Genomic DNA, 18,791 nt, shown 5'->3' with positions numbered 1-18,791 from the left:
TGTACCTACCATATAATGAGCTGTGATGAAGTAGGTGTTTGTTCTGCACGAAGTGTACCTACCATATAATGAGCTGTGATGAAGTAGGTGTTTGTTCTGCACAAAGTGTACCTACCATATAATGAGCTGTGATGAAGTAGGTGTTTGTTCTGCACGAAGTGTACCTACCATACAGTGAGCTGTGATGAAGTAGGTGTTTGTTCTGCACAAAGTGTACCTACCATATAATGAGCTGTGATGAAGTAGGTGTTTCTTCTGCACGAAGTGTACCTACCATATAATGAGCTGTGATGAAGTAGGTGTTTGTTCTGCACGAAGTGTACCTACCATACAGTGAGCTGTGATGAAGTAGGTGTTTGTTCTGCACGAAGTGTACCTACCATACAGTGAGCTGTGATGAAGTAGGTGTTTGTTCTGCACGAAGTGTACCTACCATATAATGAGCTGTGATGAAGTAGGTGTTTGTTCTGCACGAAGTGTACCTACTATATAATGAGCTGTGATGAAGTAGGTGTTTGTTCTGCACGAAGTGTACCTACCATATAATGAGCTGTGATGAAGTAGGTGTTTGTTCTGCACAAAGTGTACCTACCATACAGTGAGCTGTGATGAAGTAGGTGTTTGTTCTGCACGAAGTGTACCTACCATACAGTGAGCTGTGATGAAGTAGGTGTTTGTTCTGCACAAAGTGTACCTACCATACAGTGAGCTGTGATGAAGTAGGTGTTTGTTCTGCACGAAGTGTACCTACCATACAGTGAGCTGTGATGAAGTAGGTGTTTGTTCTGCACAAAGTGTACCTACCATACAGTGAGCTGTGATGAAGTAGGTGTTTGTTCTGCACGAAGTGTACCTACCATACAGTGAGCTGTGATGAAGTAGGTGTTTGTTCTGCACAAAGTGTACCTACCATACAGTGAGCTGTGATGAAGTAGGTGTTTGTTCTGCACAAAGTGTACCTACCATACAGTGAGCTGTGATGAAGTAGGTGTTTGTTCTGCACGAAGTGTACCTACCATATAATGAGCTGTGATGAAGAAGGTGTTTGTTCTGCACGAAGTGTACCTACCATATAATGAGCTGTGATGAAGTAGGTGTTTGTTCTGCACGAAGTGTACCTACCATATAATGAGCTGTGATGAAGTAGGTGTTTGTTCTGCACGAAGTGTACCTACCATACAGTGAGCTGTGATGAAGTAGGTGTTTGTTCTGCACGAAGTGTACCTACCATATAATGAGCTGTGATGAAGTAGGTGTTTGTTCTGCACGAAGTGTACCTACCATACAGTGAGCTGTGATGAAGTAGGTGTTTGTTCTGCACAAAGTGTACCTACCATATAATGAGCTGTGATGAAGTCGGTGTTTGTTCTGCACAAAGTGTACCTACCATACAGTGAGCTGTGATGAAGTAGGTGTTTGTTCTGCACGAAGTGTACCTACCATACAGTGAGCTGTGATGAAGTAGGTGTTTGTTCTGCACGAAGTGTACCTACCATATAATGAGCTGTGATGAAGTAGGTGTTTGTTCTGCACAAAGTGTACCTACCATATAATGAGCTGTGATGAAGTAGGTGTTTGTTCTGCACAAAGTGTACCTACCATACAGTGAGCTGTGATGAAGTAGGTGTTTGTTCTGCACAAAGTGTACCTACCATATAATGAGCTGTGATGAAGTAGGTGTTTGTTCTGCACAAAGTGTACCTACCATACAGTGAGCTGTGATGAAGTAGGTGTTTGTTCTGCACAAAGTGTACCTACCATATAATGAGCTGTGATGAAGTAGGTGTTTGTTCTGCACAAAGTGTACCTACCATATAATGAGCTGTGATGAAGTAGGTGTTTGTTCTGCACAAAGTGTACCTACCATATAATGAGCTGTGATGAAGTAGGTGTTTGTTCTGCACAAAGTGTACCTACCATATAATGAGCTGTGATGAAGTAGGTGTTTGTTCTGCACAAAGTGTACCTACCATATAGTGAGCTGTGATGAAGTAGGTGTTTGTTCTGCACGAAGTGTACCTACCATACAGTGAGCTGTGATGAAGTAGGTGTTTGTTCTGCACGAAGTGTACCTACCATACAGTGAGCTGTGATGAAGTAGGTGTTTGTTCTGCACGAAGTGTACCTACCATACAGTGAGCTGTGATGAAGTAGGTGTTTGTTCTGCACGAAGTGTACCTACCATATAATGAGCTGTGATGAAGTAGGTGTTTGTTCTGCACGAAGTGTACCTACCATACAGTGAGCTGTGATGAAGTAGGTGTTTGTTCTGCACAAAGTGTACCTACCATACAGTGAGCTGTGATGAAGTAGGTGTTTGTTCTGCACGAAGTGTACCTACCATATAGTGAGCTGTGATGAAGTAGGTGTTTGTTCTGCACGAAGTGTACCTACCATATAATGAGCTGTGATGAAGTAGGTGTTTGTTCTGCACGAAGTGTACCTACCATATAATGAGCTGTGATGAAGTAGGTGTTTGTTCTGCACGAAGTGTACCTACCATATAATGAGCTGTGATGAAGTAGGTGTTTGTTCTGCACGAAGTGTACCTACCATATAATGAGCTGTGATGAAGTAGGTGTTTGTTCTGCACGAAGTGTACCTACCATATAATGAGCTGTGATGAAGTAGGTGTTTGTTCTGCACGAAGTGTACCTACCATACAGTGAGCTGTGATGAAGTAGGTGTTTGTTCTGCACAAAGTGTACCTACCATATAATGAGCTGTGATGAAGTAGGTGTTTGTTCTGCACGAAGTGTACCTACCATATAATGAGCTGTGATGAAGTAGGTGTTTGTTCTGCACGAAGTGTACCTACCATACAGTGAGCTGTGATGAAGTAGGTGTTTGTTCTGCACGAAGTGTACCTACCATATAATGAGCTGTGATGAAGTAGGTGTTTGTTCTGCACGAAGTGTACCTACCATATAATGAGCTGTGATGAAGTAGGTGTTTGTTCTGCACGAAGTGTACCTACCATACAGTGAGCTGTGATGAAGTAGGTGTTTGTTCTGCACGAAGTGTACCTACCATATAATGAGCTGTGATGAAGTAGGTGTTTGTTCTGCACGAAGTGTACCTACCATATAATGAGCTGTGATGAAGTAGGTGTTTGTTCTGCACGAAGTGTACCTACCATATAATGAGCTGTGATGAAGTAGGTGTTTGTTCTGCACGAAGTGTACCTACCATATAGTGAGCTGTGATGAAGTAGGTGTTTGTTCTGCACGAAGTGTACCTACCATATAATGAGCTGTGATGAAGTAGGTGTTTGTTCTGCACGAAGTGTACCTACCATATAATGAGCTGTGATGAAGTAGGTGTTTGTTCTGCACGAAGTGTACCTACCATATAATGAGCTGTGATGAAGTAGGTGTTTGTTCTGCACGAAGTGTACCTACCATATAATGAGCTGTGATGAAGTAGGTGTTTGTTCTGCACGAAGTGTACCTACCATATAATGAGCTGTGATGAAGTAGGTGTTTGTTCTGCACGAAGTGTACCTACCATACAGTGAGCTGTGATGAAGTAGGTGTTTGTTCTGCACGAAGTGTACCTACCATATAATGAGCTGTGATGAAGTAGGTGTTTGTTCTGCACGAAGTGTACCTACCATACAGTGAGCTGTGATGAAGTAGGTGTTTGTTCTGCACGAAGTGTACCTACCATATAATGAGCTGTGATGAAGTAGGTGTTTGTTCTGCACGAAGTGTACCTACCATATAATGAGCTGTGATGAAGTAGGTGTTTGTTCTGCACGAAGTGTACCTACCATACAGTGAGCTGTGATGAAGTAGGTGTTTGTTCTGCACGAAGTGTACCTACCATATAATGAGCTGTGATGAAGTAGGTGTTTGTTCTGCACGAAGTGTACCTACCATATAATGAGCTGTGAGCATCTCCATCTTTTCCTTCTCTTGCATGTTCTCCATCGTCACGTCTCCGACTAGCCGCTCTAACTTCTGAACAGTAAGTTGAGACTCAGTCAACATGGCCGCCGCCTCTTCCTCTGCTTGTGACTGTCGGCTGACATCTTGTCCCTCAGTCTGACTCACACGAGATTCCACATGTACCATCTCTGTTTGACTAAAGTTGTCAGTTGTCTGAAGACAGATAAACTACCTCAGTGAGAGGTTCTCCTTGTAGTCTAAAGATTGAAATTTCATTTGTTCAATATTTCATGTGCACGATAACAGTGTTAGATTCTACACTAAAACATTGCTCCTACTTGTAAAAAAGAAGTTGTTCATCCATATATCTAATCCTTACTTAGTGCCCGAAAAAAATTAATCAAAGGTAATCAATTAAAAACTCAATGAACATCAGATATTTTGATCCAAATATTTTTTACATTTGTATACTTATCCTGAATTACTCCATAATGCATCTGCTGCTTCCCTAACGACAAAGAAGACAGCGCTTCGTGATGGTCCTGGGTGGGGAAAAAGTGTTGTTTCCGTCTCAAGTCTAATTTTCGCAGAACCCATCGTCGCTGTCATGTGACAGAAAATGTTCCACAACCAATTCCCATTCCTGCTCGTCACCCGAGCCAACAAAAGATTGTTTCTGAAGCTATAGTGGGGAGGCAAGACTGCAATGGGTGGGTCCTTAGATGTAGTAATGCAGGATAAGTATGCAAATGTAAAACATATTCAGATCTTACTAATTTGTTTACTTATCCTGCATTACTCTATGGTTACGCTCAGTCATCAAGCAGGCTTACGAGATCGCTCTGGGTGGATCTCATAATGGATGACTACGCATAACCATAGACATATGGTGCTATCGCTATGTCGCTAGCTGTAGTGCAGTACGTTGAGTACAAAAGCGTCCTTAAGTATGACCAAGTTCTGCCAAAAGAGGCCCAGTCTCCTATCTACAGGGGTGTCGACGCTTGGGATGACTGGGGGTGGGAGCTTCCGTGTTTCCCCCTCTTATCCCCACCCCTGCATTGGAACTTTCCACGGTGGAACTGATAAAGAGTCTTGTGGTTTGCCTCTGCCTCGAAAGGAATCCTGGAGAGCGTCCCGGCCTATAGTTGCCCGAGCCTGCTTGTTGGAATAGGCTATGAGACACATGCTCCAACGCCTTAAGAGCAGTCTCATCCCGAGCAGGCCCCTGGTAGATTTGTGCCATGGACTGCTGCCACATGGATTGCATGAAGTTCTGCGTCAAAGGATTCTGCAGGTACGGCACCATAGGCTGCGCATACATAGGTTGAGCTACCGGGTAGGCCGTGAAATACATTTGTGAATGACCTGTCTACAATGGAGATACTCGGTGAGAGGGACGTGAGAAAAAATTACATTTAAAATTTGGAGTGCACACTTGAGTGCAGTCCAAGCAACGTGCATGAGGATCTTTGAGTGGATCAATTAGCATGATTAGTGCCCGGCGCAAGCACGAGTTACGCAAAACTTGAAATTGTAGTTAAAGTCGACATGAATATACCGATGATAAACACAAAAGTTTTCAATCGGTAATATTTTTAGAGTTTTTAAAGTGTATCAAAATACAAGCATGAAAATAAAATATGAAAAATATTATACCTAACAAGCCAAAAGGAGGGGAAAAGACAAAGTCTATTTACGTGGAAAATACCTGCACATTAATACACATTAAAGTGGACATAATATGAAAAGAAATGCATCACTCGTCACAGACGAAATTAAGTGTGGTAACAGAAAGCTAACCAACAAATTAAGTCAAAGTTCGAGGAGCAAAACGAAGCACAACTTCCTTGTAGGACAACGAGCTGGAATGTGAATTGGTTGTGATGTCATGATCTGTCACATGACAGCAGCGATGGGTCCTTCAAAAAGTAGACTTGAGACGGAAACAACACTTTTTCCCCCCCCAGGATTATAGCGAAGCGCTGTCTTCCTTGTTGTAAATTAAGCAGCAGATGCATTATCGAGTAATTCAGGATAAGTAGATATATTAGAAATTTAGGCACTTGAGCGTTTTCTTTTCATCAATGAAATATATTTTCAGACAGAAAATATTGGACTGCATACCACTCAGCATGAAGTGCGGAGTCACCAATGGCCATTAAGGGTGGTTGTATGCTTGTAAATTTCACGATACGTTTTTATCTTCAGATTCTTTTTTAAAGGTACAAAAACTATTTCATGTTTTCACATTTAGAAAGCTGAGCATTTATGCATTCCATAAGTAAATTAAATTATATGTAAAGCCTACTTCGTAAACAATTATTTCGTGTTTTTTGGGGGGTGTCCTTATGCTATGCACCTGCAGGTACACAATGACACGCTTTGCTGAATGGGTAACTACATATTTCCATAAGCTGTTTTCTTCATAGTTTGAAATATCTTCGCATCCTCATCAAAAGTGGAGCAGTATATCAGTGACACTTACTGGAGTTGGCAAGGGCCGCTCATCCTTCTTGGCTGTGTACTGTGCGGCCATCGCCTTCTGACCATACCGCTTCCATATCTCACACTGCTTGTTAAGTTGTTCCAGAGCAGTATTCTTCAAGGTCAGCTGGCGCTCCAGCTTCTGAACCTAAAGGGAAACCAATACAGTTGGTCAAGAGGGATAGGGATGAAACAGAAGCTGGTTTCATGTGATAATAGCCTAATACAACGCGCCAAAGCAGTTATGAGCAACCTTAATGTTCATACAAACAGTGATATTTGGTCCTTAGACCTGATTACCAATCTGACCACCTCCGTGGTCTTGTGGTAGAGCATCTGCCCGGAGAGCGGAAAGTTGGGGGTTTGATCTCAGGTCACGTCATACCAAAACATGTCAAAAGATGTTACTGTTTGTTACCCTGCCTGGGGATCGGCATTAAGGTGTGTGTCCCCCTCGCTCAGTCTACAAGTGCATATCGCTGTGTAATGTCATGTTGAGTGGCTGGATTAAATGCTATGGAAGTCAGGAGTTCATATTCATATTCATGTTAAAGTGTGGCTTCTAAAGACCCATCATTCAGTGTAAATAAGTCTCAAACATGATTATTTTCATCTTCCGGGGGCAAGCGTGTCCACAAGCCTATATCAAAGCCTAGTTTCAACCCTTGCCACACCAAGGCCAATTTTCTTGGCTCGAACCTTGCACCACCTTGTGATGACCTAGTCGATCAGTTAACGAAAACATTCGCGATTTCGTCCCTGACACAAAAACAATCGTTGGCAGGTTTAAAAGATGAAAAAGACATATTTGTGTCAACAAAGACTGGCAGTGGTAGATTACTTTCATACGAAGGTGTACCAGTCGTGGATGTTGATTTTGTGAAATAGGAATATCAATATGTGCAATAGTCCAATCATATTTAGCACAGGAAAGTGGGTTTGATGTGGCAAGGGTGGAAACAAGACTTTGATAAAAAGATTAGTGGATGCTCTTGGTAGATGGCTTATTTTAAGAATGACATTATATGATAAAGACATTATTATTCTTGTGTGGAATATACATACTTATTATGCTCAACATAGAAATAAATATTGTATTATCTGAGCCTAAGTTGAGCTTTCTACATATTTTCATTACTAATACCTCCAACGGTATATTATATCTGGGATATCGAAACAAACAGCTCTATAATATCTATTTCTAATAAGGATGATAAGCACGAACATACTTCTTTAACAAGAGCAAGTTTCATCTAGGTATATTTAACGGCTTGGGAGTTCTGCTCCAAAAACGGAAGGCAGATAGTCATCTTATAAAAACAGAAATATACATATTTCATTACAATGACTACATCCTCAAAATATTAACTTCACTTATATCCCCAAGGCAAGACTTCAAAAACTTTTCATTCTATACACGTACAATGTTCAATGTCCCAGTGACTGAATTCCTAGCAAGCGTGAAATCAACAAAGTCAAGCAGTACACAGGTCAAATCCCAGGGATGGGAAATGTTCTGAGAATATTAATGCAGGCATGAAAAGTTGCCATATTGGAGGCACAGGTTTGAAAAGACCTTCCTGTGAAGAAACAAGTTATTAATACATTTGCAAAGACCTCCTTTAGCAGGGGTTCTGTAGGCAGTGACACACCGTCTCACACCCCATTCACAGCTGCAGGGCCTACAGTGTGGTGGTGTGTGATTCGGTTGTTGAAATGACACATTCAAATGTCTGCTAGAATGCAACATAGATTTCGATTTGTTTTCTGCTTTTCTATTTCCACCACAGCAAAGAATTCATTCATTGACACACCATGACTATGAGGTCAATAGTTTGTGTGAGTTTTCCTCCAAACTTCTCACTTACTAAAAGTGTGTAATGAATGTGTCATGTGCTGTCGTGGAGCCCTTCTTACACAGACTATTGCCTAGCAGAGCCAGTAAGTGGATTAGGATTGGAAAGAATTAGTTATTTATATTTTAATAAATCTGATCTTGCCAGCGTAAGATTATGTTGGTAAAGTTGCACAGACTAATGAAAGTTCCATCCTCACTCGGACTTTGTTCATGAAAGTGATAAGGGAGGTGGGGTAGCCAAGTGGTTAAAGCGCTCGCTCATCACGCCAACAACCTGGGTTCGATTCCAGATGGGAACAATGTGTGAAGCCCATTTCTGGTGTCCCGGCTGTGACATTGCTGTAATAAACCTGAATTAAAGAACATCAAAGCTCGATCTCCAAAGATGACTCTAAATCAGCTCTCTCGGACCACATTCCGTGACAACCCAAACTACAGTATTCTGTGGGATAAAGTCAAAGCCCTCACCACCAACCTCAAAGACTTCAAAATCAGAAAGCTACAAGAAGCCATCAACATCAAAAGACTCCAACCATCGATCAACTGTGACCAAGGCTATTACATACCCCACCCCGGCGTACAATCAACTCATCCATAATCCTGTTGTTTATATTACTGACCATTAGAAGAAAATGGTAAACTCACCTTATCATGAAAGTTGAGAATCTCAGCATTGGCGGGGGCATGGACATCCTCACTTGTCGCCTCTCTGACGAGCAGGTTGCGGAAGTACAAGTTGGACTCCTTCAGTCGCTGGTTCTCCACAGCCAGAGAGTGGGCCATCTGCTTCATGGAGATTGTGTCCTGGAGATCAGGATTCATGCATATGAACGACCATGTTGGATAGATCTACCATTTACCAGTCCAAGTAAGATGCTTCAGTGAGGTGATAGAGGGTTGAATGTTGTGTTCAAGATTATGGTAATCCAGGATAAGTTGAACTAACTCACAAAATGCGTTTGAGACAAGTAGGCGTGGACACACTTGTTACTCATAAGACTAAGAGGTGAGGTGAAATGGGGTTTAACGTCGCGTCCAAGATTATTGCACTTATATAGCGACGTGCATGCACGTGTGTGTGTGTGTGTGTGTGTGTGTGTCTGTGTGTGTGTGACTGCTTGTACTAGTCCGGACTGATGCCGATTTATAGTGCTAGCCCACTGAGATACCATGCCGCAGTTTTACATGGATACCCCACTCAGACACAGTATACTGACTCCGAGCCGACCAGTCCTTGTTTTAGCCCCTTAATGCCGAGCGCCAGACAGGGTAACAACAAGTACCATCTTTTAACGTCTTTTGGTATGACGCGGCCGGGGATCGAACCCCGGACCTTCCTCTCTCCGGGCGGACGCTCTACCACTAGACCACGGAGGCGGTCCATAAGACTAAGAGGTTGGTGTGACAAGTCAATACCTGACTTCTCTAAAAGTTGTTTGATAGTTAATTACAAACAAATAAATATGTCAAAGCAACAAGGAAGGTAAACATGGGCAAATCATACATTCTCAGGTTCGAGAATTGGCCTATCATGTCATAAAATACATGGAGAAAGAATGAATAAATAAGTCTCTAGCATTGTCAAAGCTAACATTGCCACCAGTCTGTCTGTATCAACGATCAAGCGAATTAGAGCAGAAGGTATCCCTCGTGACAAGGCAAGAGTAGTTTCATTAGCCCAAGTAAGTTGCTGAAACCCCATAAACAATCATATGGGATTAATTAAGGAGTATGTCGTTAAGTCAACTATCACTATGCTAAGGTCTCAACCTTCACAATCAGTTATGAATGACATGACACTTCATTATTGCTCTCTGGGGTAAAAACAGTACTCCATTTTTACAGCAATTGAATTCCCTTCATTGTCACGGTACTTCTCAATTGTTATGTATGCAAATTTGCTGTCACCATTTTCACAGTCATCAGGTTCCTCACATCAGCACGTACTATTGTTAGCCGAGAAAGGACAGCCACATATCCATCGTACTAATTGTCGCGGACCACCACTACCCCTTTCTTCACAATGGTACGCGCCAGTGGGCGGACCTCATACATTGTCATACAGGGTAAATTGTCAGGTAACTTATCCTGGCTTACCAGTAGCTAGGTGCATGAACATGAGCATGAGGCTGCTTGTCCTGGTCTGGACTGATGCCGGTTGTACAGTGCTAGTCAAGTGAGATACCATGCCGCAGTTTAGCATGGATCATCCACTCAGACACAGTATACTGACTCCGAGCCAACCAGTCCATGTTTTATCCCTTTAATGCCAAGAGCCAGACAGGTAACCATCTTTTAACGTCCATTGGTATGACGGGCCAGAGATCACACCAATGACCTTCCTCTCTGTGTGATGATTCTCTAGCATGGAGCAACTGCACAATAAGCTAGATGTTTGGAATACTTAACTTCATCTTACAATTTACAGAATGGATAATTGTGTATGTTGGGTAACAGAAATGAGATACCGTATTCGACGTAATAAGCGCCCCGCTCTAATATGCGCCCAGGGCGATATTTGCTAATATTTGCACCCCTTCCGATTGTTCATTGTACACAAGACTTATTTATTCGTGTGAAATACGTGTGCTTTATGCATCCTTAATTATAGAAATTAAATTCTGGAAAAATATATCTGTTGTATATAAACATTTCAGGCTGTCAGCAAAAAACACGAAATTTACGATCTTTCAACTCTGTTGTTTTTCACCAAAATAATATTCTAATAAGAGCCCCCTATTTCTAATTTTGAGAGCGCCCCGGGCGCTTATTATGTCAAATACGGTATTCTGTTCATGATTCCAGTCAAAGTTGTGGTCTGACGCAGTGAGTTAATTTTGGTTAATTCCACTTTGAGCAATATTTCAGCAATAGCATCATTACCATGGCATATCAGTTTCAAGTGAGAGGAACTTCCACAGCGACGCATGGCTTATAGATAACCTATGGGTACAGATTGCCCAAGGATCATAATCAGGGGAGATCTGAGATTTCACCTGCGATCAGCAGATGCTCCAAAGTAAGTGTGTCCACCTGAGACAACTGGGCCACCCATGCCCCTTTATGAGAGGTTTGAAATTATACCTTACATCTGCCATGAATACAATATAACAGATAATCGAGGATGGGTAGGGTTTGCAGCAGTAGAAAGTAATCAAGTTATATTTAAAGACTCACTGCCAAAAGAAACGCGAACAATAGAGACATATAGAGAAGTATGTACGTTAAGAAGAGATGTTTCCATTGTTTTATTACTTAATGACAAAACTAAAAATTGGTCAAGTGTTACCAAAGCGTGTCTTTATTCTTATCATGATTTTCTGTATGTGATTTCCAAACTTCACACGCTATTCCTGCACGAGACAAATGGTGTATCTTGAGTCATGGATCTATATTTACATGTGATGCGTTCAATATCTCTTGAATATGAGCAATTCTTCATATATTAACCAACATGCATTGTATTTGCATTTCTTTTGGTGGTGAGTATATATTTCTTATGTCAATTGATACGTTAAAATATGTGAAGAAAATATATATTGTAATTTGTAGTCATCAATGTTTTCACTTAAAACAATTAACAAAATTGCCAAAATAAATTCATAAATTATCACCGATAAAACATTTTACACAATCTAACGAACACCATTACCTACCATGACATCGTTTGGATTTTCACGACTCTTGGCTATAAGTTGTTTGATGAGCTGCTTGGACTTGGCCAGTTCCTTGACCACAACATCAAAGTACTGTCTGGACACACCAGGACATGCCACATGAACCTCCTCCAGGGGGGGCTGGTCCGCCCCCACAACAGGATCCTGTTCATCGGAGCTGAGGGACAGGCTCGGTGGCGTTAGAGATGGCGACACGGGAGAGGTTGGTTTGAAGTGAGTAGGCAGCACAAACTGAGGGGCTACATTCAGGCTCCTGCAGTCACCATCAACTTTCAGGGAATACCCGGTTTCTTCATCCTTACATGGATCTGTTTTTTCCTGATCTGCTTCAGAATCAGCACCGTGAACAATTCCTCTTTCTTTCAGCTTAGCTCTGTCAGTGGAATACCATGTTGGGGCACTATCGGCGAGGACACTTGCACCAAGGTTGGAAACAAACAGAGAAGAAGGATTCTGACTTGAAGAAACACTTTTATCCAAACTAATTTTTGGTGCATTGATGTCTGGATTTCGCTGATGTTGAAGAGATGAAAAGCTCTGACTTTGTGCAACAACAGATGGCATCAGGTTGAAATCATCATCAAAGTTGAAATGAGAAGGCAAAGACCTTGACCTATTTTCCTGAAGTTTGACCTGACTTGACCTTGACCCCTGGTTGTCCTGAATCACCATCTGGCTGAACTTCCTGTTTGACTTAAGAATTGTCCTTTCCAAGTCCTCGTTTCGCTGCTTGAGCTTCTTGTTCTCCCCAGCAATACTCTGTATGCACATGGCCAGGTTCTTGTACGCCAGCACCTGGTGCAAGAGCTTTGCAAACTCTTTCCTGTCCACCTTGATTTGAGACTTCAAGGGGTCATCTCCAAGAACTTTTGAGGCTTTCTCCTGCACGTGGCTTTCATCTGACATGATTGCTGGATGTAATGGCCTCAGAACAGTTGTAGTGATCCCTCAACCTGGAGTTAACAAAAGTAATACTTCATAATCAAGGCACAGAGGGAGGGACATGGATTCTGACACAAATTTCATCAAATCAGAAGGATAAACACACAAAGGTAACACGCTCATTCTCAGTACAGTGGGCAGGAGGTGTCTTCAGTTATTCCATGTGTTCCTACTTCCGATATACACCTACTAAGGTTATCTTGTGTCATTTTCAAGCCAAGAGCTTGAAGAGAACAACTATGTACAGATTGTATGGTTCAAACTGATGTGACCCCATAAAATCATAACATCTATTACAGTACCATATTTTCTTGTAAATATACACACCTGATTACATTAAAGGGGAAATTTTTGTCGTTAACAATTCAAGTCACATTACACATCGTCATCAAGTTTCACCTCTCTGTTTCTAGTAATTTCTGAGGAGAAAAGTCTTAAAGATTTTAAAAATATGAATTTCATATCAGTGTTTCAACTTCCTAAGCTGAATTCTTAAACAGGAATTTTCAAGATTTTTCTTAATTTCTTTAAGAGTCATTTATAAAATTTTAACACCACCAACAAATCTGAACCCTATTAGTTTCTTAGTATATTGCTATGAAATAAATAACACAGTCCTACTTCTCCAACACAGTGCAGCTCTTGTACATGATGTAAGTGTCCTTTTTTCTGCATGGTCTGTTACCTGTCAGTCTTCATTGACCAGGCTTGGCCTGTGATTGGTTTGGCTTTTGTCTACAGCTTATCATGCGGTCACATGACCAGCAGACCTGTGAAGATCCAGGGTAGAATAGGTCTTCAGTATCCTATGCTTGCCGTAAGAATGACTATGCTTGTTATAAGAGGTGGCTTGCTGAGTAGGTTGATGCATGTCATCGTATTCCAATTGAGTGGATCTTTGCTCATGATGTCAATCACTAAATTGTCTGGTCCAGACTTGATTATTTACAGACCGCAATCATATTGTTGGAATATTGCTGTGTGCGGCGTTAAACAACAAACATGACCAGCAAAACTGCCTCTGATGGTTGAGGGGCCAAAATAATCAGAAAAAGTTAACTTGAGGCATGTGATTGTTGGGTGACATTTCATTTGTCTGCAAAGAAGGCCAAAATTTTCTTAATATTTGGTTAATAAATCTGACAGGCCAGATCACCAATTACATAAGCAATTAGCCATAGTTCCACAGGAACAGAAGCTCATCTTTATGCAGTGATATGACACACGTGTAAATGTCACAATACCTCATACATGTAATTGGATGCAATAGGTGTGATAATACTGGGTTAGCTCAGCAGATAATGCTGGGGTTTATCTGGGTTTTTTATTTCAGAGGCTCAGGTGACTCAGAAACTAAGAATGTAAGAGTGAGTGAGTGAGTTGGGTTCAACGCTGCTTTAAACAGTATTCCAGTTATATCACGGCGTGTCAGCTTAATGTGGGAGGAAAGCCCAAAGTGATGCAGGTCTTAGACGTTTACCACTTCGGTGACCTAGAAACATAATCGGGGCAAACCGGGATTCGAAACCCACAATCATAGGTTTCTGGCGTGTCCAAGGGACGCAACTCTGCAAGGGAATCGTGGCGCCTTAGACGACTGGGCCACCTGTGCCCCCTAGACTGTAAGAGTCCCAGGTTAAAAAATGGGGCTCCCAGAGAAATGTCAAATATTGAATACAAAAATGTTCATTAAAAAAAAGCAGCCTAATTCCTTTCTTTTTATCTTATGAAATATGTAACATCATATTATGTTTACTCATGTTTGTTTGCACTTAGACATACTCAAACTCTCCCCATCAAAAAACATTCACTTATCTTGTTTTGCCATGCTTAAAGCTGACAGTTCATCCGAATCAATAGGAAATCAACCACATGTGATAACAAATTGCACATGTTCAGAGGAAATTAATGTTTTAAGTGGTAGCAAATTATGAAACAGCAGCATTCCTTTCTTAACAAGCATCCAGCCACATCATTGTGACGTGTAAATAAAAGAGTCTTGGACAGAAAAACCAGTGAGTGATAGCATGATCACTATAAAACCGGCATTAGTTTGGACTTGTACAAGCAACCATGCACACACACATGCATGCATACATATTAGTTATATAATTTTTAAAGCAACATTAAAACCCCATTTCACCCCACTGCAAAAAAGTATGACTTCCTATAATCTGATCTGATTTTCGACAACAGCCATGTTGGGATTTCTCTAGTTCATACAGCACAACTTCACACAGGGCAATAAAGAAAACAACAATATTGAGATCAAAACGTCAAACGGAACACTTGCAAATATTTGTCAGCTCTATGACAAGGTAATATATTAAATCTCATAAAGAACATATATCTGGATTATATTCATACATAATATGTTGGATCAATGCTTGACATTATTTCGAATCCCGGTTCACCCGATTATGTTTCTAGGTTTGTCAGCACCATAAACGTGCTCGTGGGTTTCACCGAAGTGGTAAACGTCTGAAACCTGCATCACTTCGGGCTTTCCTCCCACATTAAGCTTACATGCAGTGATATAACAGGAATAATTAATGTTAAAAGCGGCGTTAAACCCAACTCACTCCCTCACTTGACATTATTCACCATAAGTGACTTAAAGTTTCACATACCAATTAACCTACCAATACTTATTTAAAAATATCCATACCATTGTCATTATTGGTTTAGTCATTTTACGCTTGTAACATTTGGTAGAACATACACTAAACTTTAGTGTATGTTCTACCAAATGTTACAAGCGTAAAATCAGGGGGGGGGGGGGGGAATTAATGCTTGAATATGCAGGGGAAAAATCAGATTCAGTTGTCTGCGACAAACCTAAAAATTTAGCAGATCTTGAATGAGTCAACTTTGATAAAACACTCGTAACTTGGAGACAGTGTAAACAGTCCACCTGTCAACAGTCGCATGATCACTTCCCTGTGTTGATGTTATCATGCTTTTGGACACGCTCTCTGGTCTGGTTGATCGGAGTGCGATGTAGCACCTGCACAAGATACTGTCGATCAGGAAAGTGACGCCAGCAGGAATGTAATGCTAAAAATGTGTCCATTGCCCGCATTAATAAAGAGCAGATATTTATCTGGACACATTGGAGTATTGGGCTGGGATGAGTCCAAATTTACTATCCGGGTACCCGACCCCTCTATAGGTCTCAAAAGTTTGGTACATAATGTCCAATTGGGAATTGTTTTACCAGAGCCTGGCCAAAACTATTTTGATAGTAATACTGTCGATCATAGGTTTTCGGACATTTTACATTTTCAGACGGCCTTGTTTATCGCGATTTCTCGCGCTATAACAGTTGGTGGAGCATCACGCCGACATTGTAAATAGCCAGATGAAGGCTTGTTTTTAAGAGAAAGTTGTCTTTTATAAGTGAAAGAGATCTTTTACAATTGTTCATGTGATTAGAGAGAAAATTACAAATTTTCTTAAGCATCCAAAAACCCATAACAAAGGGATACACAAATAAAACGATCTGATCATGCATACACTGAAGTTGACTGAAGCTTTATCTTTAAAAAAGCATATGAAAGTCAGAAGGAATGTGTGCACAGTCAGAAAGAAATGCAAACATTAGTGACTTGTAGTGTAACCATGGAGTTAAAGTGATTTTTGTCATTTAACAATATATCACGTGACTAAACACGCGTCTGGGTAGTCCTATGGGTACCTGGGTCCTACTCAGGACCCACCCGACCCGAGTACCCGAGTTACCGTCCCCGCCCTATTGGAGTAAATTGTGATGTCAGGTTCGAGGCAAATGGGTGGAAACACTGATATACAAAACAAAGCTTATGATAAACAATGTAATTGATTGCTAGATTTAGATGTGTTTTTCACTAAGTTTTGCATCAAGCATGATCAGTTTGTTTACACAAGTTCATAAAGCAGTTATGACAGCCGACAACCATCTGTGACAGCATCTTTGTTCTTGGTTCTTTCTTAAATAATCTTATAATTACAAACAACACACTGCTCACCCATGTGGTGAAAATGTCCAGAACCGCAACAGCAGCTGTGGTATGTATTTTTTTTCCATCTCTGTTGTGCTAACTTGTGTAACACTCGGAACCAGTACAATCTTAGTTGGTCACCTGACCTATCTAATTTTAATTCCCATTACTTGGAATTTCCTGTTTTTTATTTCATAGAAGTTAGATCACATTTCAAGCAGGTGACGATAAAGTTGTGAAGATAGCAAATGATATTACTCAGTTGAACTGCTTTCACAATATACAAGTCGACACACAGCATTTCGTGTTACTGATAGCTGATTAGTTTTTACAGTTCAAAGGGAGGGCCACTCTCATTCAGTTCATGATTCCTATAGGCCAGGGGTCGACACTCTCATTTATTTGGTTCCACGAAACCCAAGTACCATCTAACTTTTCATTCTGAGTATGACTGTTCACCCCTGAATCCCGAATACTACTTAACACAAATCTCAAATGCATTGAGAAAATGGTTTGATTTTAAGTTCAATTCCTGAAAAAATATCAAAATATTAATTATATAAAAAAAATTAAAAAATTATGATTTTTGTTTAAATGTGGAATCTACATACCAAATACCATTGTACTTATGTCTCTTGTACCAAACCTCAAAATATACCCCAAATCCCACGTACAAAAAGGGACCTGGCACAATTGACACTGTTATAAGAAGTCGTGGCAGGTCGCACCGACTCCTCACAATATATGGCATGTGATTGAAGAATCAAAGTACAGTCTTGCCTCCTTTGCTGAGGAAGACATTGACAAGCACAAAGAAATATGTTCAACATCAAAACATCAAAATAAAAAAAATCTACTAAATCTTAAGGTTGTCCGCAAAAAATTGAAGCTAATTTTTTTTTGGGGGGGGGGGGGGGCGTACTCACGTAACAAGTCGGGCAAGTAGGGCATTGATTTTCCATCCCCCTGATTTTACAGAAGAAATCCAATGAGACAGAAACGATAGGTATGATCAAACATTACATCAATAGACAACTTCACTGAAAATCTTCTGCAATATATATATATCATGTTTCCAGTACTTTCAATGCATGCACATAATCATGAGGTATGAGATCATCATTATAAATAGTCACATACTAAGCAAGTACTATAACAACAGAGCAGTAAAGTGATAATGCGATGTGGGATATGCTGTAGAATATTCCCACAATGTAAACATCACTTTCTCTCACAAAAGGGAAAATAAAAGCAGGTATCATTCAATGAATCATTCAGTGAATGAATCAGTAGTTAAACACCTTCCTGTCAGCCAACACATGCTATTTGAATGTGTGATATCAGCAAGAGGCCTCGTGCATAGCTGCTTACAATATACATTGGATCTATCTCTCATTATCAACAAGGTAACCATAAGCGTTAATCAATATTAAAAGCTTACACCTGTAATTATCCCTAATCTAGATCTCCCGTATCTATAAACGCAGCTATATATACTGCAGTATTCACCCTTTTCCAAATAGGCGCCTGTTTAGAGTAAACTGTTATCTTTTACTATCTCAGCTCCATCGTATGTATACACTGATAATTACTGGACAAGAGAGTGCATATCACATTGATGTGCATCAGTGCAAACTTGTAGTGATACCACGTACACTTTAGAAAACTGTACCTTGACCGGCCACTTATAAGCACGGCCAGGTGGGAGGCAATCACAGCAATCGCCACTCCGATTTAGACGGTCAAATTATGAGGTATCTCGCACTGTGAATTAACAGATAACTCAATGAGCATAAATATGTATTGTGGTCAAAACAAATACTTACAGCAAAGAATTGTGGCAACAATTTCCATGTCTCCGTGTTTAAAATCGAGGATCTCTGAAGGACATGGTGGACGGAAAACAGTCGCAGTGCGGAGCAGGATGTTAGATGTTATGGGAATACCTAAACTATAA

General features: G+C 40.7%; 1 protein-coding gene across 2 annotated transcripts in view; it reads right to left on the bottom strand.

Moving 5' to 3' along the window:
• LOC124153090 overlaps nucleotides 1-18,791 on the bottom strand; it is a 28,049-nt gene extending 9,258 nt beyond the window's left edge. The window contains exons 1-5 of one of the 2 annotated variants that reach the window (XM_046526233.2): nucleotides 18,661-18,791; nucleotides 11,892-12,865; nucleotides 8,881-9,039; nucleotides 6,379-6,525; nucleotides 3,879-4,103 (exon numbers count right to left, since the gene is read on the bottom strand). In XM_046526233.2, coding sequence (XP_046382189.2) covers nucleotides 3,879-4,103; nucleotides 6,379-6,525; nucleotides 8,881-9,039; nucleotides 11,892-12,818 — 1,458 coding nt within the window. In that variant the 5' untranslated portion in view covers nucleotides 12,819-12,865; nucleotides 18,661-18,791. Of the gene's footprint in view, nucleotides 1-3,878; nucleotides 4,104-6,378; nucleotides 6,526-8,880; nucleotides 9,040-11,891; nucleotides 12,866-17,760; nucleotides 17,843-18,660 lie in introns of those variants that run through there. The other variant, XM_046526234.2, reaches the window with a different exon arrangement.

The sequence above is a fragment of the Haliotis rufescens genome, unplaced genomic scaffold (assembly GCF_023055435.1).
Source record: "Haliotis rufescens isolate VD_foot unplaced genomic scaffold, xgHalRufe1.0.p SCAF_11, whole genome shotgun sequence".
NCBI lineage: Eukaryota > Metazoa > Mollusca > Gastropoda > Lepetellida > Haliotidae > Haliotis > Haliotis rufescens.
This window is presented reverse-complemented; position numbering and strand designations above follow the sequence as displayed.